The sequence below is a fragment of the Capricornis sumatraensis genome, chromosome 1 (assembly GCF_032405125.1).
Source record: "Capricornis sumatraensis isolate serow.1 chromosome 1, serow.2, whole genome shotgun sequence".
NCBI lineage: Eukaryota > Metazoa > Chordata > Mammalia > Artiodactyla > Bovidae > Capricornis > Capricornis sumatraensis.
Window position 1 is genome coordinate 251,969,761 of NC_091069.1, and position 26,310 is coordinate 251,996,070.

The window sequence follows — 26,310 nt, forward strand, 5'->3', positions numbered from 1 at the left end:
GCCAAGGCGCCAGGCCAGGAGGACAAGTCACACATGAGACAGCGGCCCACAGGTCGTCCACCTCACTGCCTCTAAGCACAAGCCGTCCTCCGAGCCCCTGGGCCAGCATCCTGTCCTGAGGATCCCAACACGGGGGCATCGCAGGCACAGAGGAGAGGACCAGGCAGTGGGCGCCCCCCACCTTACCCTCCAGAGCACCAGAAGCTGCACAAGGAGGAGACATGATGAGTCCTTTCCCAGGAAGCCAAACAACCTAAGGAATCGATCCCCAGATCCCCCAAAAGAAGGCTGGCTTGCCATTTCAGTTACCCTCCACCCCACCCCAAACACAGGCCTATGACCAGCCTTTTAGGGCCTCACTCAGGTATAGGCAGGCTCAGATAAAGTGTCTGAGGAGAGCCTTCAACATAAGAGAAAAACTAGAGTAACAGAATAGAAACTCTAAGAAAATGGATACCACATGGAACTGAGGAAAACTTAAACAAAAACCCTAATTTCCTCTGAAGATGCATCCAGAAATAGTCATAAGATGATACGAGAAAGTAAAATAAGGGTAAGAAAAAGGAAATCAATAATACATGTTATTAAAAACTCAAAGATAGCTCCTAGAAAATAATATTAAAACACAAGATGGAAAATGGGATAGAAAGGATGAAGAGGCTCAGAAGATCAACTGATAAGGTCAAACATCAGTCTAATCAGAGTTTAAGAGAGAAGAATAAAAGAGTAGGAAAGCAGATGTCATCAAGATGCAAAAACATCAGTCTCCAGTCCACAAGGACACACCAAGGGTCCCATCAAGGACCTTCCCAGATGATGAGGGAAGGAAGTGGGCACCCAAGTGAAACAAGGCCAGGCCAGAGAAAGGAATGGGAACAGTTTCAGACATATCAACAGCAATGCTGGATGGTCAGTGACCGTGGAATAAAACTAGAAAGAAAGTAACTTTCATCCCATAATTCTACACACCAAGCTAAACTATGAAGCAAATGTGAGGGTAAACACATTTTCAGACAGGCTAGAGCTCCGAAAATTCTCCTCCCATTGCATTCTTCCTTTGGAAGAAAATGGAAAACATGCTCCATCAAACAAGAGACTAAACCAAGAAAAAATTTTGCTGCTGCTCCTGCCAATGGCAGTACCAAGTGCTGGACAGGTCAGGCACTGTTCTAAGAATTCTGTCTGTATAGCACACGTCACCTCATGGGCCCCCATGCATGGCGCCAGCACCGTCTCAAGCAAGAGTATACCAACCCACAGTTAGTACCTGGGCCGAGGAACCAAGGTCAGGGTTAGAAGTGGAGGAGTAGGACTGAATTCCTGGTATGGAGGCCCCAGAGGCAGCCACACCCTGGGACACGTTTCCAGCTCAAATGGGAGCAGGAGAATGGCACCCTCTTAAGTAAGATAATGTAGCAAAGACTACGTGCAGAAAAAATAAATGTAGTCACAGAACATTTGCTGGTTCAAGAGCACACACATGTGACCTCAGTTTCTGAGATATTATAAAGTGACCACATAACCACCAGGAAGATGGGGAAAGCTGAGAGCAAATGGGGTGTTAAGAGTTCATGCCTCACCTAGTGGGGTGAGTGCACAGCCCCAAGATAGCCCACATAATCCCACTTCCTAGCGCCAAAGTCCTGGCACCATCACATGCCCTGAAGATGGGCTGAGCCTAGTAACATGCTTCTAACAGACAGAGTCAGACAAACATGATGGAAAGCCACCATGAAGGTTAGGTTAAAGAGATGATGCCAAAAAAAAAAAAAGATGATGCCAGCTTACTCAGCTCACGGGAGCTGGCTGATGCCCTATTGTGAGTTGCCTCATGTAGGGCCACGTGGCATGGACTACGAGGAAGTAAATCCTGCCAACAACCATGAAAAGTGGGCTTTCAGAGAGACCAGAGCCCGGACCTCTACCTGCTGAGAAATCATGCCCCAGAGGACCTAAGCCACACCTGGACTTCTACCACACAGAAACTGTGAGTAACAAACATTGGTTACTTACATATGCCACATGTGGTTTGTGTTTTTAGTTTGCTTGTTTCGGTTCAGCCACGTGGCATGCAGGGTCCTAGTTCCCCAACCAGGGATCAAACCCAGGCCCCCTGTGGTAGAAACACGGAGTCCTATACACTGGACCACCAGGGAATTCCCAAAGCTGCCACATTTGGAGGTAACATGTTATATAATAATAGATAAAATACACCTGTTTTAATAGTAAGTCAGCAGAGAAGATCTAAAAGTGGATAAATAGAGAAACAGCAGTATAAATATGGAAACATGACAGAAATCAAACCTTGGAGAGAAGGGCTAGGAGATGGCGCAGGGGCTGCAATTCATCATCATAAGTCATGCCGTGCTATCTGACTCTTTAACTGCATGCAAGTTATTACTCTGACTTAAATCGAAAGACTGAAGGCAAGAAGAACAAACTAATTGTCCAGTAGGTGAAGTATGACTTTACTATCCTAGGAAAAGGGGAAGAACATGTTCCAGGTTCTGGGTTTCTGTTACCTCTGAATGGTGAGAGCATAGAGGGCTCTTACCATCTTTGTATTTCCTCTATATTTCCTATACTTTTAAAGTTTTATATATGTATTACTTTCACGATTAAGAAAAATATTAAACAGTGTTAAAATGGAAAGAAACAAACAAAAATCCTATAGTCAAACTACAATTTGAAGCAGTTCCAAGGACAGAAGGAATGTGGACTAGAGTGTCGCACACAGATGCCCAGGGTGTGCCATGAAGGAGACGGTCAGGAAGAGGAGAAGCCTGGAGTGAGACCTTCGGGTCAGGACACGCTGGGGAGGGCAACTTTCGCCTGCTCTGAGCATGCAGCCAGTCATGGATCCCACACTGTGGACTGCACCAGACCCAGGCCAGAGAGCTGGCCAGAGCAGCGGCTGCCAACACCAGGGCTGCTCAGCACTGAGGCCCACACTTCCTGCCCTGCACTGCTATTTTCTAAGTAAATAAAATATGCATCTGGTTTTACTTCTGAACACACACAGTAAAACCTAAAATTCATTAATGCAGGTTTGAAGCTAATGAGAAAACAGGTTCTCATTAAATAAGACTCTCTGTGGGAACCAATTAAGCTCAGTATTGTACAAACACCTATAATGAACAAAAAGTAGAACTTATAATCAAAAGCTGAGGATAACCTGAATGTAAAATAAAAACAACTAACCTGAAATGCCTAACACTGAACCTATATGAAAACTGCATAAGACTAAAAACCGTTAGTCTTCTGGTAAGACTTGATATATCAAGAAGCTATTTAATAAAGATGTCAGCAGTTGGCAGACCATGTGAAATGCAATAAACACTGCATTTCTGTGTAATGCTCTGTCATAACCCTCTTGGGTTAATTACCAGAGGTCCATGGAGTTCACGGCTTCTGAATTGTATGCAGAACACATAAGGAGATACAGGTACCTTTTACGATGGTTCTAGTTTTCACCAATTTCTCAAAGAGAGGTCCGTGAACCAAGAGGAGACTTACTGCATCCTGAGAATCTAGCTTGGTCTCTCACACCAAGGGGGTGTACATGGGTCCTCAAGACACAAGGAAGAACAGATACAACACTTGCTTCTGAGCCTCCCATGTTGTTTCAGAGCCACTGCAGGGGAGTTGTATGATTCCCGTGATGTCTGGGAGTGAGCGTAAATAAGAAAGTTACAGAAGTAAATACACTAAGTGACTGTCACTCACCTTGATGCACACGCTGACAGAAATTGTCTGATCCCCTTTGCTGCTGAGAGTGTTAAAGAGAGTGAGTGTCTGAATCCCACCAACATCAACGTATATGTCATCCACTGAGCCATCACCGCCCATGAACTTGACTTTTAACCAATGTGATAGAATTCTGTGAATGAAAGAAAACAACACTTGAAGGAAAGTCTAATTCTAAATGTGAACCACAAAGAGAAATATCACACAGATAGAGATCCATAAACATCAAATCTTACTATGAAACTGATCTGAACAAAGCAGGCTATGATTTTTAAATGGAGTTAGGAACTCTACTGGGTTATATATTTGGGTAGGAGGAGAGAGCACTCATTCTAATGTGATGTATGATTCGGAAGCCCTAAGAAAAGATGTTGAACAATCGAAAAGGTCCTTAGAGTTTACCGTACAAGCCAGCAATTCCACTCCTAGGTTTAAACCCAAGAGAACTCCAAACATATGTCCACACAGACACCTATACATCAATGTTCACAGAAGCATTATTCATAACCAAAAAGTGGGAACAACAATTAATGAACAGAGAAATAAAATGTGGTATATTCATGCAACCAAATATTCTTCAGCCACAAATGCTACAACATAAATGAACCTAGAAAACATTATGCTAAGTGCTAGATGGCAGTCACAGAAGACAGCATATCTTCAGGTTTTATTTGTATGAAATGACCAGAACAGGCAAATTTATAGGGACAGAAAACAGATGAGTGGTTGCTAGGGGCTGCAGGAAAGGAGTGATGGACTGCTAATGGGCATGCATTTCTTTCCAGGAGAAAAAATGCTCTCCAGCCCTGGGCCATATCGTAAGGTTAATGGCGAACTTCAAGAGCGTTTATGCCAAGGGGGACCTTCCCAGCCTGCTGCTGCCAGTGCCCCCATCCCTGTGGTGAGCCCCTGCCAGCCCACACCTCCACAAGAGGCCTCCAACACTAGCAGGAAGGGATAAGCCCACATCTTTCTACTGTAACATCTTGAACCAGAAGTCCAAAGAAATATTTTTTAATCCTAAAACTTTCATGGAATCGCAGAAGACCACCGAATAGGAGAAAGAAGGTTGGAAGTGTCACACTTCCTGATTTCAAATTGCATTACAAAACTATAGTAACTAAAATGGTACGGTACTGGCATAAAAAAGAGCCACACAGACTAACAGAAGTGAGAGCCTGGAAATAAAACCTGCATATATGGTCTTCTAATATTTAACAACAGAGCCCAGAATATTCAATTGAGAAAGAATAGTCTCTTTAAAAAATGGTACTGGCAAAACTGGATAATAAAAAGAACAAAATTGGACCTCTATCCTGCACAAATAAAAGTTATCTTGAAATGGAATAAAGACTTAAACATAAGAACTAAAATCATAAAACTCCTAGAATAAAATAGGAAAAACCTCCCTGACACTGGTACTGTCAATGATTTCTTTGGATGTGAGCCCAAAAACACAGCTGGATGTGAGCCCAAAAACACAAGGAACAAAAGTAAAAAACTGAGGCAATATCAAACTACAAAGCTTCTTTGCAGTAAAAGAAACAAAAGGAGTAGGCAACTAATGAAATAAAAGTATTTTCAGACCCTGTATCTAATAATGAGTTAATATTCTAAATATATATGGAACTCCTACAACTCAATAGCAAAACACAAATGATCCAATTAGAAAATAAGTAGATTTGAATAGACATTTTGTTTAAAAAAGACATGTGTGCTGTGCTGTGCTGAGTCACTCAGTCACATCCAACTCTTTGCAATCCCATGGACTGTAGCCCACCAGGCTCCTCTATCCATGGGGATTCTCCAGGCAAGAATACTGGAGCGGGTTGCCATTTTCTCCTCCAGGGGATCTTCCTGATCCAGGGATCGAACCCAGGTCTCCCACATTGCAGGCGGACTCTTTACCATCTGAGCCAGCAGGGAAGCCCATACAAATAGCCAAAAAGTGCATGAAAAGATGCTCAACATGGCTACCATTAGGGAAGTCAAAATTAAATCACAAAGAGAGATCACCTTACATCATTTAGAGTGGCTATTATGAAAAAGGAAGGCCATTATTAGAGAAAGAAATGGCAACCCACTCCAGTATTCTTGCCTGGAAAATTCCATGGACAGAGGAGCCTGGTGGGCTACAGTCCATGGGGTCGCAAAGAGTCAGACACAATTGAACAACTAACACTACTATGAAAAAGATGAAATAAATAACGTTGCTGAGGATGTGCGGAAAAGTAAACCTCTGTGAACCATTGATGAGAATATATATAAATTGGTACGGCCACTATGTGAAATAGTATGAAGTTCCTGATAAAAGTAAAAGTAGAACCATCACCTGAAAAAAAAAATGTTCTGCAATTAGATAGTTGTGGTTATACAACTCTGTGAATACACTAAAACCAGTGAAATGTACACTTTCAATGGGAGAAATTTATGATATGCAAATTACATCTTAAAAAGCTGTTAAAAAAGAAAAGTAATATGTTCTGTAGTTGCTTTAAAAGTATGGTTTCTGGAAGCAACCTGGTTACAGGAAATAACGCCATGTCAACTTTCTGGATTTCTTTTGAAAACTGCCAAGCTTTTTTTCCTAAGGAGAAAAATGGAACTACAGCAAACAAACTATATTGTCTTCCCCAAGAGTCTAAAATGAAACGGGCTCTACTAGTATACCTCAGCACAGCTTTAAGTCACCATCAAGTCTTAAATACTTCTGGACAAAGACCGTTGCCAACTGTACAAAATTAAAATGTGAATGACCTAAAGTGTCAACTTCAAATCACAAACAAAACAGCCTGCAAAGCTAAGCATCAAAATGAAAGCAGGCATCAGTGTCCCGGGCAGGAAAGGAGCGCACAGGGCTGACAACCAACCACCCTCACACACACACCCAGCTGCCCGAGGCTCAGCGAGGAGTCACTCCTGGCCCCTAACTCAGCCCCCAGCCTCACAGAAGGAACCCTCCTTTACCTGCTGGGACTCCCTGGGGACTGTTCTTCTCCATCAGGCAACACCAGCACCAGCTTCCAAAACACACGCTCCTGCCGTCTTGGGAGGTGCTCAGCCACAAGGGACGGCAGGTCCAGGGGTGCCCATGCCGCATCACTGGAAGGGACAGAACGCCACAGCCAAGTCACCTGCAAGCCCCCAGCAGGAGCAGCAGGCAGGGCGGGCAGGGGCGACCAACCTTAGCAGCTGCTGGTGGAAGTGCTGGACCTTCATCTGGTGCGCCACCACGTCCCTGAGCCACCTTAACCTGTGAAGGAGGAACCACATGAAGGGGTCCTACGTGAGGCCCGCTCAGCGCCCACGGCGGAGGCGCACAAGCATCCAGCGACGTTCTGAGTGCAAGGTGACTGGGTAGGAAGTGTCTCCCAGTGGGGAATACTCAGCAGACCGAGAACTTTTTCTGATGAAGAAATAGCTTAGTCAAAGGACTTGTTCATTTCACAACTATCAAGCAGTCATCTACTGTGTGCCAGTCATGGCAGATCAGCAGTGAACAGACAAAACTCCTGCCCTTAGAGAACACATGCTCTCACAGGGAGAGAAGGGCCCCTGTAGGTAGATGGTGTGTATGGATATACACAGGGTGCTCAGAGATGACCTGGGAGCACAGGCCAGCAGGAAACAGGGGGAGCCAGCATGAGGATTTCCAGGGCACAGGCCAGGCCACATCAGGAGGGCCACGGCATGCACACAGAAGGGACACAGGGAGGGCAGTGGGCTAGCCAGGGAGCAGATGTGGGCCACCGTGGAAAGACTCAGAGAGGAGCCCAGGGACTTCAGGGAGGATGTGAGGTGACCTGACTGCTGTGGGGATGAGAACACCAGGCTGTAGGCGCCAAAGGCCGAAACCGGCAGACAGGTAGGATGTGAGAAAGGGCTGGTGGTGGAGGCGGTGAGGGGCGAGCTGCAGGGCGGTGGGTCTGAGTCCGGAGGTGACCCAGTGCAGGGAGGTCAGACTAGTCCCTGTGAGACAGAGGAGGCACTCAGTGCAGCGGGCCAGGACAGCAGCTTCCAAACTTCAGCTAGGGACAACAGGAGGAAGCCTTCACTGGTGACGCATGGAGGGAATTGTCAGCGTGCAGGATGGAGAGAGATTACAGGGAAAGAGGCAGAGGAGAAGAAGAAGGGGCGGGGGCTGGGATGGAGACGGAAGGGTACAGACACAGAGAGGGCCGTCCTGATGCAGGTAAAGCAGCCTCGACTCCAGGAGGCAGCGGGGCCAAGGCTGCCATGGGTCACAGAGAACCCCGAATGCCCAGACCACACACAGCATATCAGCGACAGGCTTGTGCAGCCACCACCCTGCTTCCAGATGCAGGCCCAGGACTGGGGACCTGAGCGGCTGCACAGTTTGTCAGCAGCGTGGACCTGGTTCTCAGAGAGAGCACCTTGTGGCAGCCTGGGAAGGACAAGGCATGCCCTAAGGCCCTAGCACAGGGGGCTGCTGCTGCCCCTCCACGTGACCCTCCTAGGCCCCTCCCTGGGAGGTCCTCTCCAGAGGCAACAATGGCGTGGTCTGAAGAGAGAGGTCACGCCCTGCGGGGCCAGGATTGCACAGCTGAAGCCAGAACCAGGGCAGGGATCCAGGCACCCGTGGAGTAGCCAGGAGGAGAGGCAGGGAGGGCCATGCGGGGGGACACAGAGAGGCAGCCTGTGAGAGGCAAGACGAGAAAGCAGAGGAAGAGCTGCTAAAACACTGCTTGCTGCAGCAGACCCAGGATGGCAGAAGGCACGCGGTGGGGGTGAGGGTGAGGCCAACATGGACCTCTGGCTCCACTAACGAGAATGGCCGTGATGCATCCTTGAGTTAGGGAGGTGAGGAGAAAGCACAGAATTCCAGGTAATTCGACTAGCAGGACCAGGAGTGTTTTAAGGGGAAAAGGTAAGTGAAAACACAGCAGGCAGAGCAAGCTGCACTCCAAACACGCAACTCTCCATCTGTCTTCACTGCCTCTGGCCCCACCTGTCTGCCCTGTACACACACACGATAATCCACGCTCCTAAGGCCAGCTGGGCCAGGAGGCACTTGGGAGGCCGCGGTGCTGACCTGGTGCAGGAGATGCCCACTCTCCCCGCATGGCCCAGGTCCAGGAGGCCCTTCGCCAGGTTCTTCTCCGCAATGGGGCACTCCGCGCTGGGTACCAGTGCCCTCAGTCGGTCGTTCACATCCACACAGCAGGGCGCCGCAGGGAAGGCCCGCATCTGGCGCCTTAGCTTCTTGCGAGCTGCGACAGCTTCTCTCCACCTGGAGGACAAACATCACTAGGTGTTGTAAAGGTCGGCCACAGGGCAAATGCAGAACACCTCCAGCGTTAACAGGGGAAACATCCTCTGCCAACATGTTTAGGTCTATTTCAGCAACAGATCTCAAACTGAGAAATTAATCACAACTAAAGCTCAGGTGCAGGGATGCATGACAGAGAATGAGCGGTGGTGGGCAATGAAACTACTGAACCTAGGACTGATTGCTGGGGACTTCCCTGGTGGTTAGGAATCTGCTTTCCAATGCAGGGGACACAGGTTTGATCCCTGGTCAGGATCTAAAATTCCACATGTTGGGAGGCAACGAAGCCCCTGTGCCACCACTAGAGAGAAGTCCACATACCACAAAGAAGATCTGATGCAGCCAAAAATATATATATATATATTAAAAAAAAGAGTGAATGCTAAACAATGTTTGGAGGTCAATTTGCTGATATGGATACAAACACAGATACATGTACCCTTTGACCCATCAAACACCACTGACAGGAATCTCCCTTCAGACACTTCAGGCATGTGTGTGAAATGTCTGTACAAGGGTGGCCACTGCAGCGCTGTCATACTAGAGAGGAGAGGCCATGCTGAAGCCCAGCAGGGGCCAGGTGCTGTCCAGCACGCTGACAACGCAGAGGGGCCACTGCGCTACTGCGGTCAGGCCTCCACCTCATGTCAGAGGGTGTCAAGGCACGTCCAGTGCAGAGCGGTGAGCGTGCTCCCACCTGTGCCAACCACCACACAAAGCTCAGGGGTCCTCCCGGAATGGAGACTCATTTCTCACTAAATCTCCTTTTATACAGTTGTAGCTGTCAAGCACCCTATTACTTTTTTAAATGTTATTATGAAATGAATCACCCTTCATACAAAACCCATGTACTACCATTTTAAAGAGTAATGATAAGTCAAACACCCACATCATTCCATGCAGTTAAGAAGCAGTGGCCATGAGCACCCACGGGCACTGCTCAGTCACTCACCCTCTTGTTCCCAAAGGTAACCTCTGTGTCAGCTTTATGTTTGCTATTTTCTTTCCTTTCTTTAGGGTTGTACTACTATACATAAATCTAAAACAACCTATTGAGTTGGAATAGACAGTTTAGATGTTGTACACATTTCCCTAAGAACTGTTTTTCTTTTCACTAAAAATTATGTTTTACAAATTCACCTATACAGGGTGTACACGGCTATCACTTGGCTTGTTCATGGCCATCTCCCCATGTCCAGCACATTGGGTAAACAGCAGAAGGCTACCTATGTATATCTGTTGAAATACAGAACAGTTCCCCCATCCCAATCTAAGTCTTTACTTAGTTTATACCCTTTAGGAAGAAACATGTTACATGTGTGTATTATCAACTGTGAAAGTATAATCTTGGTAAAAGATACTCTGTGTGCACTGACTCTATCTGTAAGGACAGGGGACTCACCGTTGGAGATACTTGCAGAAGCACTGGAGCTCCTGCAGGGTCTCTTTTGCAGTCTGGAAAATTTCCTCCCCGAGAAACAAGTCCACCAGATGGGCAAAGACGTCCTCAGAGCAGCGGGCCACACGAACCCTCTGGTCTGTCTCCATTGCACTCCTAGGGAACAGGGCGATAGATCAGCATAAGAGACACTGCACCCAAGGCCCCACACAGGACCTGCCTGGAAGTATGAAAGTCCACGTCCTTAACTCTAAAATGAAATCATGTCATCACCATAAGAAATGCTTGAAGATTTTATTTCATATAAGGCACAGACATCTGAAAAGATAGATGGAAAAAGAACTAAAGTGGTACAGGGTATAAGGTTGTAGATAAAACATGGCCCTTATAAACAGTCAAGAAATAAGCCTTTATTTTATAGTTAGAAATTTAATTTTTAAATGGTCATTGAAACAAGTAAACTATCTTCTCATCAACGATATCTGATGAGAAGTTTATTATCAAAATCAAAGAAGCTCAAACAGGCAAGACCCACTTCCAATAGCTATCCTCTATCATGGGTAGAGACATCCCGCGGTTGAACTCTAGTTCAAGTCTCCTGGAACTACAGAGAACAGCAGTTGCCCTGCATGTCAATGAGTCCTAGGTGTTGCTATCTCCTAATAACCCTTCCTGGGAATAAGAACAGACAAATACCCATCATTTGTGAGGTCTCTTGTTATAGGAAGCAGTGACATAGACTCCCAATTAATAAAAATGGAAAGAAACATGCAATAACACACTCTGCCTCCTAGCTGTGTCTCCATCTGCACCAGAGGCTGCAGGCCTGTCCCAGCAGAAATGAAACACAAGGACAGACTTCCCAGCACAATCGAGCCTCTCTTTCCTGAAGCATGGCGTTGAAGTTCTTAAGTGAGATAACGCAAAAGAATCTTTTCACATATGAAACAAGGGAAAGGATCTTCTACTTAAGAAGAATGAACAGTGTAGAGAAGACTATCAGCAAATTCTTTTGCTAACAGACACATCCCCAAGCCCAGGGCAAGGTCTACAGGAAGATGAGAGTAGTGAGGGCCTCTCTGGCAGTAACAGACACAAGCACAGGGAGGGCCTGTTAGTGTCTAGTTAACCAGCAGATACACTCTACGTGCAGATGAAAGCCAGCCAGCCTGAGCTAACCCCCCTCCTGCCCACCCATGCGCCTTACACTGCAGGACACCAGAGTTTCACTTACTTCAACTCCTGGGAGCAGGTTTCTCTCACACATTCTGTCACCACAACTTCTGTCAGCTCTGCAGCCAGGTCCTGGCTCAGCTGAGTCAACACTGATTCTCTCTCTTGTTTCAACCTAAAGGAAAAAGAGAAAGAGCACAAGAAATGAGTCACCACACTCTGTGACCTTGCAAGAGGGGATTTGAGTTATGCTGAGTCGGCAGACCTGACCCCTCGGGTCCCAGCAGAAGGTCACACAGCCACCCCATTCCCAGTCCCCTGACCATCACCCATGCCCTGGGCCACAGTGTACAGAGGTGCGGGGTGAGCTGTGAGTCCAACTAGTGCAGCGGCCAAAAGCAAGAGAATCTGAGGCTGCGGAAGGCTCTCTCCTGCAGCCACGCTGCCCCATGCACAGCAGGGATGAAACACTCACCTCTCCTCTTCAGCCCGCCGCCTCTCTTCCTCCTTCCGCTCCCTTTCCTGGGTGACTTCTTCAGTTGCAATGTGCCTCAGGATTCCTGTGGTTGTAGCTGTTAACAGCTCCTCCATAGCAGCATTGGAAACACTAGACAGAGCAAAGTGGATACTGTTCTAAATAAATAATACAAGCCACATAAACCATATTACTAGACTTCTAACACTGGCAAGGAAAAAAGTATCTACTTGGTTTCTATTAAGTTGATGCAAAAGTAACTGCAGTTTTGCACTGTTGAAATTTACAGTTCGATATTGGAATATTCTTAAATGGGGTTGTTATAGATCATTTTAATGCGCATTTCTTGCTTTATGGTTTTTGCTAATGACTTATTACTTGCTGTCTATTTTATATTCATTTTAGACTATAAAAATGATATTAAAACAAAAACAAATTTGAGCGGTAGTTGTTTTTTTTTTTAATTTTTAAATTTATTTTTTGGCCATGCCGTATAGAGCTTAGTTCCCTGACCAGGGATCAAACCCCCACCCCCTGCAGTGGAAGGACAGAGTCTTAACCACTGGACCACCACGGAAGTCCCCTGAGCAACTTTTTATCCTCATTCTAAGGAAGACAGAAACAAATGGAAACATCCATGTTCACAGACTGGACGACTTAATACTGTTAACATGTTAATACCACCCAAAGCAATCTATAGATTCATTGCAATCACCAACAAAATCCCAATATAACTTTTTGCAGAAATAGAAAAACCCATCCTAAAATTCTTATGAAATTTAAAGGGTCTGCAAATAGGGAAACAGTCTTGAAAAAGAGAAACAAAACTGAAGGACTCACACTTTGTGACTTCAAAACTTGTAACAACTTACAACAAAGTTATAGTAATCAAATAAAAGCAGTATGGTATCAAAAAACAGACATTCAGACCAGTGAAATATAGAGCCTAGAAAGAAATCCTCACATATATGGTCAACTGATTTTAAACAGGGATAGCAAGATCATTCAAAGAGGAAAGTACATTCTTTTCAACAGTAGTGCTAGGAAAACTGGATACCCACATACAAAAGAACAATCTTGGATCCTTATCTTACACGATATATAAAAATAAAGTGGATCAAAAACAAACTTAAGAGCTAAAATTATAGAACTCTTAGAAGAAAACATAGGGCAAAATCGTCACAACGCTGGATTTGACAGTGATTTCTTGAATATGATAACAAAAGCACAGGCAACAAAAGGAAAAAATAAACTGAACTATATAGAAATTAAAAATTTTTGTGCATCAGAGGATGCACACTCAAAAGAGTGAAACGACAATCCATAGACTGGGGGAAAATATTTGCAAATCAAATACTAAATAATTATTAATATCCAGAATATGAAAGAATTCCTACAACTCAACAACAAAAAAATTCAAAAACGAGCAAAAGACTTAAGTACACATTTCTACAAAGACACACAAATGTCCAATAATTACATGAAAAGATGCTCAATATGATTAGTCATTGCTGCTGCTGCTGCTAAGTCACTTCAGTCATGTCCGACTCTGTGCGACCCCAGAGACGGCAGCCCACCAGGCTCCCCTGTCCCTGGGATTCTCCAGGCAAGAACACTGGAGTGGGTTGCCATTTCCTTCTCCAATGCATGAAAGTGAAAAGTGAAAGTGAAGTCGCTCAGCTGTGTCCGACTCTTAGCGACCCCATGGACTGAAGCCCACCAGGCTCCTCCGTCCATGGGATTTTCCAGGCAAGAGTACTGGAGTGGGGTGCCATTGCCTTCTCCGGATTAGTCATTAGAGAAATGTAAATCAAAACCACAAGTTACTACTTCACACATTATAATGGTTATTACTTTAAAAAGAAACAAAAGGACAGCAGAGCTTAAAAAGATGTAGAGAAACTGGAACCCCTGTGCACTACTGGTGGGAATGCAAAAATGGTGCTGCTCCTACGAAAAATAGTTTGATGATTTCTCAAAAAAATTTAAAATAGCTCACATGATCCAATAATTCTACTCCTAAGCACATGCCCACAGGAACTGAAAGCAGGGGCTCAAACAGTTACTTGTGCCCCAATGTTCAGAGCAGCATCAGTCACAATAGCCAGAAGGTGGAAACAACAACTTATTAAATAGCACCAGTGAATAAATGTGAATAAATAAAATGTGGCATGAATATATATGTGTGTATGTGTGTGTGTATATTTAATGGAATATTATTCAGAAATAGAACTGGAAGTATACAGTGGTGATGAATACACTACATTGTTAATAAAACTAATGCCATTGAATTGTGCACTTAAAATGGTTAAAATGGTAAATTGTTATGTATATTTACCATAATAAAAAATTAAGTGCATGGATATCATATTTATTTTTAACTCCATCAAATAGAAAGTATGTATCTAATTCTGGTATACTAAAAAAATGAACAAATCTATGAAAAAAACTGATCCTTTAATGTAACCTACATTTATACAGGTGAAATAATATCCTTTCTTATCAGTGTGTTGCTTTATATGTACTAGAATTTTGAAAAGAGGTTTGAAATCCTTAAGACAGCCTAACTTACTAATGAATCAGATTTTAATTAACTATTAACTACAAAAGCTGCTTAGGAGTTTAGAAAGATTTTGATTATTAAATTTATCGAGACTAGATTCTTAAAGTATTACACAAAATCAGATTTATAAAATTTGTAAATGTAGTCTGAAATGTCTAAGGAAATTTTATCGTGGTATATAATGCAAATGGTAACAAATGTTTAAGGGAATTTAATCTGCCAAATTTATAAACTGAGACTTAATCTAAGACCAAGTGTTTTTATTTTTTAACAGAGAATGAACTACTTACTACTAGATTTTTTACTACGAGATTTTTAATCATGCTTGAAATTTAAAAAACAGGTTTCTAATTTACAACTTTAATAAACCTAATGCTGCTCAAAACTCACACACACAGAGAAACCACCTGCAAACAACACACACAGGTCAGGAACGTGAGGGACACACCCACCTAGTGAGCAGGACCAACATTTGGGCCTGCACAAAGGGGTAGCTGTGCTCACTTGTTGAGAGGAAGCGTCTGGAGGGACAGTAGGCGGCTCCGAGAGCAGACAGCCTCAGAATAGGAGACGCACCACACTCACCCCAGGGCTGTGGTTGCGAAGGCTGCCCCGGCGGCACCGACTTCCTCAAAGTCACTCTGAAGAACCTCCTGGATAAGCTCATCCACCACTTGGGCCAGGTCCTAAGGGGAGGGCAGAAGGGTCAGGAGTGCTGGCCAAAGCAACACCGCCTCATCCACATCAAGCTTATCCCCAAGCGATCCGCCTCTACAGCCGAAGGTTCTGGAGATGTTCCATGAGCCACACAGACGTCACAGGACGTCCCACCCGGGTCAGAAACTCCTGCAAGACCTCATCACTGGAAGCTCTTTGAAGGTGTCTAAATGATCCTCACACAAGGCCTGGTCGTGTGCACCTGGTGCGGTTTCCTGCTAACAGCAGGAGCCTTCTGGACATGAGAGGACAAGCCCGCTTCCTGCTGGACAACAGCAGTTCAGACGGCCCCAGTGCCGCCCCCGTGCCGACACAGCTTCAGCTGCTGTGGTCCCTCCTCGCTACCCTTCAGGCCTCCTTGTTCCCCAGGGAGCGTGGTGCCCAGTGCCTGCCCAAGCAACGTGGTGGCAAGATAAAATCTCATAACCTGTGTGGAGTGCTCGGACCTGAGGCCATCCATCAGGGGCACACTGACCCCAGGGACACAGACAACGGTCAGACTGGACATCAGACACAGCTGGATGTTTGCCCACAACAGTGGGAGGATGCCTTACCGCATCTGAGTAAACAGGCACGGGCTTCGGCGGGAGGAGCTCCAACTGCATGGGGGGCTGCACAGGGGGCTGCAAGAGGCTGGGCGCGATGGTCGGGGGCAGCGCCGGGCGATGTGGTGGAGAAGCCGACACAGGCAGGGGCTGCAGGAGGAGAGCCGGCAGGGGCTCGGCCGCCTCTGCACCACACTCCTCTCCTCTCCCCGCACCTAGAGGAACAGGCGAAGGTGGGCATCAGGCACAGGCCCAGGCCACCTTCCTGAGCAGACCACCATGGGATGCCTCCTGAGCCATGATCGGGTGCCAGGAGTGCTTTACCAGTAGGAACCCAGCGCCTGTGGGGCCAGGAAGCTGTTCAGGCAGCACCATGCTAGTGTCTGCCCGGCCCCAGGGTGAGGTGCCCTCCCGAGACCGTGGCCTCACTCACCTGCCACATCCAAGCCAGGTCTCTGCACGCCTGAAGGCAGCTCTGCAGCCAGGCTATCCCCGATGTACTTGTTCTGGGCATTGAAGCTGCACACGGGGGTGTGACGGGGTATGGGGGGCAATGGCCCTCCATTCACAATCTCCCCAACCGACACCGTCAGCTTCCTGGTGATGAACACCGACTTCCTGGCCTTGGACAAGCCCTCGGGTTCCAGGAACGAGGATCGGTTCAGCTCGACACAGCTATCAGACCACAAAGAACCCATGGAGAGGCATCACACAGGCAAGAGGCCGCCCTCACCTCTGCAGACCCCTCAGTCGCCATGCTGCCAGTCCCATGGAAACAGGGGAGGCGGCCACAGTCCAGCTCACAGCACCCACCACTGCCAGCATCTCCATGTGATGCAGGAGTCACCTGGCCTAGTTGTCTGCATCCCCAGGTAGAGTGACACCTGACTACAAGCGCCCAGCTCATCCCCTAAAAGCAGGTCTGCAAGGCAGCAGATGTGGCCTGTGATGAGAAGTCAGAGGACATGGGGTCAAGGAAATCCCAGATCCAGACACAACAGGCTGTGAGCCATGTTCTAAAGGAGGGTCCTCAAGTTCCACCGCGTTCTCAAATCTCTGACTGCAGCAGAGGAGAGGCCATCTTCAGGGACAGAACAAGGAGGCCCCAACCTCAACCATGACCATCAGGTTAAGTCACTTGTGAAAAGTCAGGAAGAGGTGGCTCTGCGAGCTGTTCCAGGCCTTGCCCTAGTGCCTGCACCCCAGGGAGGCAGCCCGTGGAATGTGCCTTCTCTAGGGCCTGGCGAGGCACAGGCACTTCCTGGCCTTCCCAGTACTAAAAGGGAAAAGAGGAGAGGGGCCCCACGCCTCTGCCTCGGTGCTTACCCATCGGAGACAGTGAGGCCATGGCAGTTGAGGAAGTCCGTGGCCTCCTCGCCGTCTCTGAACAGCAGCATGCGCACCACACCATCCAGGGGGAAGATGGTGGAGCGCTGTGTGCTTGCCGTGTATGCCACATTGAGCGCTCGGAGAGCATCCTTGCGGATCTGAAACAAGAAGCCAAGTCACCGAGTCACAGCAGGTCAGGGGCTCATGACCCCAGAGTGCTCAGTTCAGTTCAGTTCAGTTCAGTCGCTCAGTCATGTCCAACTCTTTGCGACCCCATGAACCGCAGCACCCTGTCCATCACCAACTCCTGGAGTTCACCCAAGCTCATGTCCATTGAGTCGGTGATGCCATCCAACCATCTCATCCTCTGTCGTCCCCTTCTCCTCCTGCCCTCAATCTTTCCCAGCATCAGGGTCTTTTCAAATGAGTCAGCTCTTCGCATCAGGTGGCCAAAGTATTGGCATTTCAGCTTCAGCATCAGTCCTTCCAATAAATATTCAGGACTGATTTCCTTTAGGATGGACTGGTTGGATCTCCTTGCAGTCCAAGGGACTCTCAGTCCCTTTGGAAAGTATCCTGGACTCAGCTTAGTGCTCATTGGGCTGTCTGCTCATCAGAAGATGCCCAGAGATGATGCAAAGCAAACAGCTTCACACATGGAACTGGTTGGGCCATGAAGACTTTATCAGAAAAACTAAAAAACAAACCACCCACCAGCAGTTGCCTCCTCCACTCAACAGAAAGCTGTGTAGCTACTAAAACTCACCATGGAGATGATGGAATGCCATGGAGTGTGTGACATGAAACTGAGTAAAAGCTGTTTCACAGCGTCACACTGAGTGCTTTACAAACGCAGAGGGAAACACGAAGAGGCTGCCATGTCAGCTGGTCCCAGGGCTCTAGTAACCCTCCCCCTCCTCTTCCGTGTCCTTTAACCGACTCAACCCGGGTTGACAGTGTTACTTCAAGGTTGGCGTTGTCCATGCCAGGGTCCAGCAATGAAGAGACAAGAGCCCTGTCCTCACAGAGTTGACATGGCAGGACAGACCGACACTGAACAGTACGTGTGTACAAAATGCAGAGTGCATTCAACAGTGATAGTGGGACAGGAAGGGCAGCCGAGGAGGAGGACAGGGAGCACAGGCAGGTGGGGTGGTGAGGGTGGGCCCTGCCGAGAAGGACCTGGAGGAGTGCCGGAAGCCAGTGTGAGGAATCCCGCCCGTGACAAGGTCATGAGGAAGGAAGCTGACATACGCAAGGCGTGCTCAGACTTCAGGGACCCCTCTGGAAATTCCTAAGCATGTACCCCAACAAAAATCTGCCGGTTTTTGTGCTCTGCTTTTCCACTCTTCTGACATTTTCTGGAAAAAGTCAATTCAGGGCTTTAGTCTTCTACATTTGAAAGAGTGTTTCAATCCAAAAAACCCCTCTGATGGCTTTCTAGCCTGCCTGCAGGACTCGTACAGCTGCGCATGTGATTGTTTGAGGCCTCCTGACCGCAGGAGGCACAGGAAGCTTAAAACATCCTAGGAATGTAGGGGCTTCCGAAGAGTCAAAATCTTTAGAATAGGACTGATTAAAAGTTTCATTTGTTGAGTCAATGCTTGCTGCCAAATTTTCATATCCTTTGTTTTTAGATATAGTTGGTATATAAAAAAACAAGTAGTAGACCTGGTATTAGCAACATTAGATCTTTGAGTTAAGCACCTTCTTTGTTATAACCCACTGTGCCTTTGTTCTATAGAGATGTAACTTTAGCGCTTTTAAGGAGATGCAGATTAAAGAAAAACACTTCAGGAGAAACAAAATTAACATTAAGGAAGAGAGCCAAAAAGTGTTAACAAGCCTCTTGGCCAGAAGATAATGTAAATCACCTGAGACCTTTTGTATACAAAATGATGTATAGAAAGAGTCTGGGCTGCGAACGCTTCATAATTTTGTGTTGCCCATTGATCTCCATGTTTTATCAAAAGTATAAAAGGCCTTCTGAACAATAAAGGACGGGACCAGCTTCTCAGACCAGCTTCTCGGACCAGCTTCTCGGACCAGTTTCTTGAACTAGTCTCTCGGCCTGGTTTCTGGGGAATCTGGCTCCCCCCGTGTCTCTCTCTCTCTCATTTTCTCTCCCTTTTCTTCCCTCTGCTCTTTACTTTAATTTCAGGCTGAATTTCCATCTGGGGCGCGGAGGCTCTCCAGGTCTACTTATTTGCCCTGGTTATTAAGATCCGCGCGAAAGGGAGCTTAAGGCGAGGCACCCTTAGATATTCAAGCGGGCACCGGTGGCCCAACGTAGATGGTGCAAATTCCTTGTCTGGAATTTTATTGGTCTTCCGCGTAAACCAAGCTATTCAGCCTTCTTCCTCCACTTAATCTTCCTACTACACTATAGTTTCTTAATCTAATCTTATATTAATAAATAAACGAGTTTTTCCACGCCAACGCCGTCCACCCTTCGAATTCCCTGGATCCACCGGGGCTGGACCCCGGCAGAGGAGGGGAGCTCTCTGTGGTTCAGTGAGGACAGCAGCTGCAAAGGCCCTGAGGCAGGAGCGTGCTGTGGCTGCAGGGCAGGAAGGTGCTGCTGTAAGTGGGGAAAACAGGACCCTGTGGCTACTGCTGGTGAAACACTTTGTTTTTCTAAAGAAAAAATGCTTAGAATTCTTAGTTTAAAATTATTAAAGTGGATACAAATGGTCAACATTCTCGTAACATCAAATACTCATTGTAAAAATACTATCAGTTGTATTTATCAACTGCATGGAGTTTCCCAAGTGCACTTTGTTAGAAATCCTTTCATTTGTTCCAGAATTTCTGTTCTCTTGGAAACTGTCAGATCTGACAATGAGCAAACCTGCAGATTCTTTGCCTGCAATGTGATGGTGGGGTTAGCCTCTGTTTACAGGAGGACTTGTGACCAAAGAAGAAAAACGAGCTGGAGTCACAAAACCAGCCAGGCAGGTTCCCAAGAAGCCTGGTGCAGCCTCCTCCCTACCCCACCAGCCCAGGGGCTCCTGGGGTGCAGGGGCTGCTGTGAGGTGGCAGGGCCACTGCTTTATCTTCCCCGGGTGCTTCAGGGGCGTTAGATCTGACTGTGGGAGTCTGAGATCAGGATGACACTCTACACAAAGCCCAAGGTAAGAGACTGGTCTTGCCCAGTCTTTGTAACCCCAATGCAACAAAGACCAGGCACTTCAAGTATTTACTGAAATGAATTTAGCATCAGCAGGCTCATTTCAAAACTGAAGACAGACAACACTTGTTAAGTTCTAGCTTAGAGGTCTGTGCATGTGGTTTGCTTTCTGGCTTCTTTGTTCCCATGGAAAATGATAGTGCTGAAGTCAAGCGAGATTGTTCTGAGGGGACCTCTCTCATCTGAACCAGAAGAGTGTTTCCCAGTGCATGGCCTTTTCCTTCCAGGACAGTGACAGTACTCACCTGATTAAAGTAACAGTGCAGAAGACAAGCGTTCAGGTAAGAAGCTGATTGGACCAGTTTAAAAAATCGCACAAAGTTATTACTGTTCAATGCAGCAAAGGCCTGAACAGCAAATTTCACCTCAGGGGAGTTTCTAACGGCAGGGTGGAACTGCTGCACTTCTCTGTTAATCAGAGGAGATAGAAGTGATTAGAACGCGATCTTCCATGAGACAAAATTTCCACAAAAACAGAGCTGACAATAAAATAAGATCTCAACTATACTGAGGTAGAAGGTCTCGGTGGTCACAGTGCCAGTGTGCTCCTGGCTCCTCTGCATCAAGGCCACCCTGACTTGGGCTGGACTGGCAACATAGGTATTCTTTAAAAAGATGATGAATACACAGACTCGAGCAATAATTTAAGAATTGATGATCAAATCGAAGAGTTATCTTAATGCCAACTGACTGCCAGCTACCAGTGTTTGATGATGACGCTTAAGAAACAAAGTTTAACTGTGTTTTGTTTGGAAATAAACTGAGTTGGGGAATTCCCTGGCAGTCCAATGGTTAGGACTCTACAATTTCACTGACGAGGGCCTGGATTCAATCTCTGATCAGGAACTACGATTCTACAAGCTGTGCAGCAAGGGTGGGGGGAAAAAACTACTGATTTGACTGAATGGTTCAAGATAGGATACAAACGCTTATCATATATGAAAAGACTACACAGCCATTTTCCCTGACTAGTTTATCCCTAAGGCTTAATTTTAAAACTTAAAATCAATCACACACTTAAGATATTCTGTAACCAGGTTCTCAGGGAAAACACTAAGCTGAAAACAAGTTTCAACTTAAGGAAATCCAGTTTACCAACAACAGGAATGGAGGGCCTGGGGACTCTGGTATTCCTCACAGAAATGTCTACAGGTGTGCAAGGTTTAAAATTCATTCTTCATATCCCACCCTTAGCACTTCTGTTTCACACCATTTTCAGCTAAGATCTTTGAAGAGGTTTGAGTGCACGTGTGCAGTACTCTGATAAGGGACTCACTCGCTGAGTGCATCCTCTCCAGCTGATGAGGAGAACTGGTCCTCAGGAAGTGTCTGGGGCCCACTCAGGATGTTCAGGTGCTCGTGGGCAGCCCCAGCCTCTCCCTCAGTAGTTCGGCTCCAGGGGCTGCACACTGAGCCCAGCTTTCTCACTAACACCGACACCAGAGTGTCCTCGGTGCCGCCGCCACCAATCCTGAAAGCTCTCTTCCTGGTTACAGCCTGCCTTTCCCGACGGCTTAGGCTGACTTCAGAGTTGGAAAGCTCACCTTAGGATGTCCCCCTTGTTGAGATTGAGCAGGACGTTGTAGCCTTGGAACTCCGCCTCACTGGCGCAGAACACACCCTTGTTCCTCAGGTCCTGGTACATCTCCTTCAGACTCTGGAGGCACTTGGTCATGTTCTCGTTGTTGATCTTGGCGTCAAATGAGGACATGGGCTCCTCACACATGAAGTGAGCACAGTGGATGTGAAACCGGGTGCACTTCTCAATCAGAGACACCGTCACTGGGTCACACAAGTGCTGCTGCGTGATGTCCTGGACACAAGGGAGGCGGAACAATCACACACGCGCCACACACGAGTGTACACATACATCTTACGCACACACAGGTCTCAACACATCTCCAAACGTGAGGATCAACTATTAGAAAAATCACCATCACCTGAATTTCTCAGGTGATGCAATTTGAAACAAGCATCAAGCACATTTTAACAGGACTTTGTAATGATTTTAAGGAACAGTGTATTTCTTTTGTTACAGATGAAATGTAACTGAGTAAAATGACAAGAGCTCTCATTTTCCCTCTAGACTTCGAGTGTGCTTTCCAGTCTCTCTAGCTTCCCCACCGGAAGTGGCCGATACCTTCCGTACGCCCCGCGTGCGGTTCCACAGGAAGTCGTACCAGTCCCGCAGGCCGCCCCCCGTCTGGTCCATAATCCGGGTCACCAGATAGTCCATGGTCCTGCTGAGCACCGCCGAGGGGCGCAGCTCGTGCGGCAGGGGCTCCTCCTGGTCGGCTGAGGAGCGGCTGTACTCCTTCACGGCGGCCGCGTGGTCCACCTGGGAGTGGGGAGCAGGGACGAGCAGCTGGGTGGCAGGGGCCAGGCCAGCCTCCCTGCTGCTGTCACACACACACACACGCACGCACGCATGCAAGCGCGCGCACACACACACACACACACACACACACACACAAGGAGTAGGGACGAGCTGCTAGGTGGGGAACACCGCCCCTCCCCCTGACACACACACACACAAACACGGAATAGGGACAAGCAGCTGGGTGGCAGGTGCCTGGCCAGCCTCCCCGCTGCTATGCCCAAAGGTGGGGAAGACCCCCCCATCACACCCACACACAAGCAAGGTCAATACTACAGAAGACAATATTTTAGAACACAAGGTAACAATTAAAAGGCAAAATAAAAAAACTTGTTTTTGGCAAACGTGACAAGGAATAAACAGGCTACCACATCAAAATGCAGAAAAACTTAAGTGAAGACACACCTGCTGGGGTGTGACAGGTGAAGGACTTGATAAAGATTTTAAAAGGTCTCAGCCATGCTCATATACCAGATTGTCTATACGGACCAGAAACGGAGCTGGCAGTGAGGAGGCAAGAGAGGAGCAGCAGGGTCTGGGGAAGGCCCTCCGCAGGCCAGAGCTGCAAGAGGCTGGAGGCCTGCAGCTGACGGTGGAAGCAGGAAAGCCACGAGTCCCTGCCCTGGGCACCTGCCTTGACAACTGCCACCTTGCTGAGGACCCTGAGACAGGTGAAGGCAGCCGTAAAACCCCCAGCCAGGAAAGGAGAAACCCGAAGGAAAATTAACAGAGAGAAAACGAATCTAAGATGGTGCAGACTTCTGGGGAAACAACTTGGAACATGCATCTACTCATGTTCAGGAACCTTAGGAAATGTCACACCTCTGGCACAGCCCTTCATTCCTGGAATCTATCAGAGGGAAGGAAGCTGAATACCTCAGAACCACTGCACACAGCATGCCCAACAGAGTTAGTAACAGTGGAAAATCAGAAACAGCCTGATGATTGCAGAAAGGGGAGTTCTGCAAGAGTTACATAATCAAGCAGTGTGCCTACATGTAAAGTTTTAAATGCTTTTAAAGAGTTTACCATACAAAAGAAAATGCTCATGACAGAATTTTAAGTGAAAAAGATTCATACAAAATACTTAGAGCATAACCTCAAACACACAAAACATAAACATAAAAAGGAATAAGCAAAAGCAAATAAGCTTTTTTGTGAAAAGCAAAAAGAAATGGAAAGTTTTTTTTTAATTTCTGAAACATAGATTTGTATGTATTTCTATAACTTAGGGAACCATGTGGCAGTCACCTTACATAAGACTGCTTCATACATACCTCATGACACAAATAATGGAATAAATACGCTTGTTAATAGCATATCCCCACCACATTCTAGCAAAGCAACCCCCAAATCAAATACATATAGAAAGCATGAAACCAGCCTTCCCTCCCCAGCACACGCAGCTCCACCCCAATGATTAAGCACGGACAGCAGCCTGGAGAGCAACCCACGGGGATGTGAGGCTCTACCTGGTCAGTGCCTGGGACCACTTCAAACACACTCAGCTGGCTCCGGGTCTCCCGCATGTACCGTTCCTTCTCAGGACACATATCCAGGCACGTCCCAACAAAAGTTCTTGCTTTGTCCAGGTCAGTCCTTTTCACCCGAGCTAAGCAGAATCAGGTAAAAAGTAAAAATGTACCAGACAGTTACTGGGAAGCCAGAGAAGTGCATTTTCACAACGATAAAAGGAGAAATAAAAATAAAAATTCTCTCACAAAGGAAAAAAATATCTAAAAAACACTACTGGGCCTCAGAGAAAGGAAAGCACTATCACACCAGGTGACAAGCCATCAAGACCATGAGACCCTCCAGGCCTTCTCTCTCCGGGTGGGTCTCCAACAGTCACAGATCTTCAGGGCACAGCAAGCGGTGGCGGGGAGGGGGTCTTTATGGCTCCTGCAATGACCTTAATGATGAACAATCAAGCGGCAATGTTTTGTTCCAAGAATCAATCTCTTAAAAGAAAATATTCAAAATATGCCAGTATTCCAAAACCCTCAGTATTTCATCATGTTTTTAACAGGAATCACATTAATGGAAGTTAGCTGGATCCTGACCTGAATAAATGACTATTACCCACAGAACTACACAGTTACCAAAGTATCTATTAAATGAAATGAAATGCAACAACCTCACTATTCAAAACATTCACATCTTATTTTAATTTTAAAAATTCCAATATCTATTAATGATTCTTTTAGGAATACAAAAATCACATGTCAATGACATAACCTATGGCAGCAGCTTTTATTACTGTGTTAAGGAAAACACGTGTTTATTCCTGTACTGCTGCTGCTGCTAAGTCGCTTCAGTCATGTCCGACTCTGTGCGACCCCATAGATGGCAGCCCACCAGGTTCCCCTGTCCTTGAGATTCTCCCGGCAAGAACATTGGAGTGGGTTGCCATTCCCTTCTCCAATGCATAAAAAGTGAAAGTAAAGTTGCTCAGTCGTGTCCGACCCTTAGCGACCCCATGCATTGCAGCCTTCCAGGCTCCTCCGTCCAAGGGATTTTCCAGGCAAGAGTACTGGAGTGGGGTGCCATTGCCTTCTCCAGCTTCTACAAAATCCTGCAGGTAAAATTTAATTCTGAAAAAAACTCTGCAAAGAGCACATGTGCTATTTTATTTTTGGTCACTGTACGTAGCTTTTAGTGTTAACAAGATATCTGATTTTTGAATAGGCTTTAAATACATTCACATGGCTTAACATTCCAAAGGTATAACATCCCAAATGGGACCCCACAACACTGCTCCCTGCTTCCTGACCAGCTATGTGAGTGATCCTTCCTCACCTCCATGACTTTACACACACAAGCCAAGTACACTCACATGTATATGGACACACACACTCCCCTTTCTGTACACTTCCCACACCTTGCTTCTTCCACTTCACAATAAACATTCATTTTTCCATCAAGAAACACCAGTCTTCTTTCAGGCTGTTTAGAATCCCACCATGTGGACAGTCACTTTCCAATCTTTATCATCACAAAAAACCTTGTAAACCTATCACACACGCGTGGGGCACTTTGTAAGTCACACTCCTGGGTGTGGAATGCTGGGTCAAAAGCACTGTTCCCCTGAGCCTGGAGACACTGCCGACTTGCTCCCCCAAGCAGCCTGCCCAGGGATGGGGCAGTATGAGACCTCTCATCTCTCTCTGCGATATGACGGGCAGAGAGCAGCTGGATCTTTCCCCTTTCCATCCACACGTTTAAGAGGTAACTCTTTTTTTTTTCCTTTTTGGCCATGCTGCACGGCTTGCAGGATATGAGTTCCTTGACCAGGGATATAATCCAAAGCCAAGGCTGAATCCTAATCACTGGACTACCAGGGAATTTCCAAGTGTCAACTCTTGACACTTCCTTTTCCGAACCTCTAAGACCCTACTCATTTTTCTACTGGAGTTGGTCTTTTTCTTATTGACTCTACAGGACTTTCTGTACCTGGAAATCAGCTCTTTGTCTGTCATGAGTTACACACTTTTCCCCTGGGTTG

General features: G+C 46.6%; 1 protein-coding gene across 2 annotated transcripts in view; it reads right to left on the minus strand.

Annotated features, from left to right (window-relative positions):
* The window catches only part of MCM3AP (minichromosome maintenance complex component 3 associated protein), a 45,435-nt gene that overhangs the window by 9,522 nt on the left and 9,603 nt on the right, over positions 1-26,310 (minus strand). For both annotated transcript variants that reach the window (XM_068988767.1, XM_068988759.1), the window contains 15 exons: positions 24,278-24,417; positions 22,569-22,766; positions 21,973-22,241; positions 20,674-20,836; positions 17,236-17,396; positions 16,343-16,584; positions 15,919-16,124; positions 15,233-15,333; positions 12,085-12,216; positions 11,671-11,784; positions 10,440-10,592; positions 8,801-8,998; positions 6,932-7,000; positions 6,715-6,849; positions 3,727-3,880 (listed from right to left, as the gene is read on the minus strand). In XM_068988767.1, coding sequence (XP_068844868.1) covers positions 3,727-3,880; positions 6,715-6,849; positions 6,932-7,000; positions 8,801-8,998; positions 10,440-10,592; positions 11,671-11,784; positions 12,085-12,216; positions 15,233-15,333; positions 15,919-16,124; positions 16,343-16,584; positions 17,236-17,396; positions 20,674-20,836; positions 21,973-22,241; positions 22,569-22,766; positions 24,278-24,417 — 2,435 coding nt within the window. The remainder of the gene's footprint in view (positions 1-3,726; positions 3,881-6,714; positions 6,850-6,931; positions 7,001-8,800; positions 8,999-10,439; positions 10,593-11,670; positions 11,785-12,084; positions 12,217-15,232; positions 15,334-15,918; positions 16,125-16,342; positions 16,585-17,235; positions 17,397-20,673; positions 20,837-21,972; positions 22,242-22,568; positions 22,767-24,277; positions 24,418-26,310) is intronic.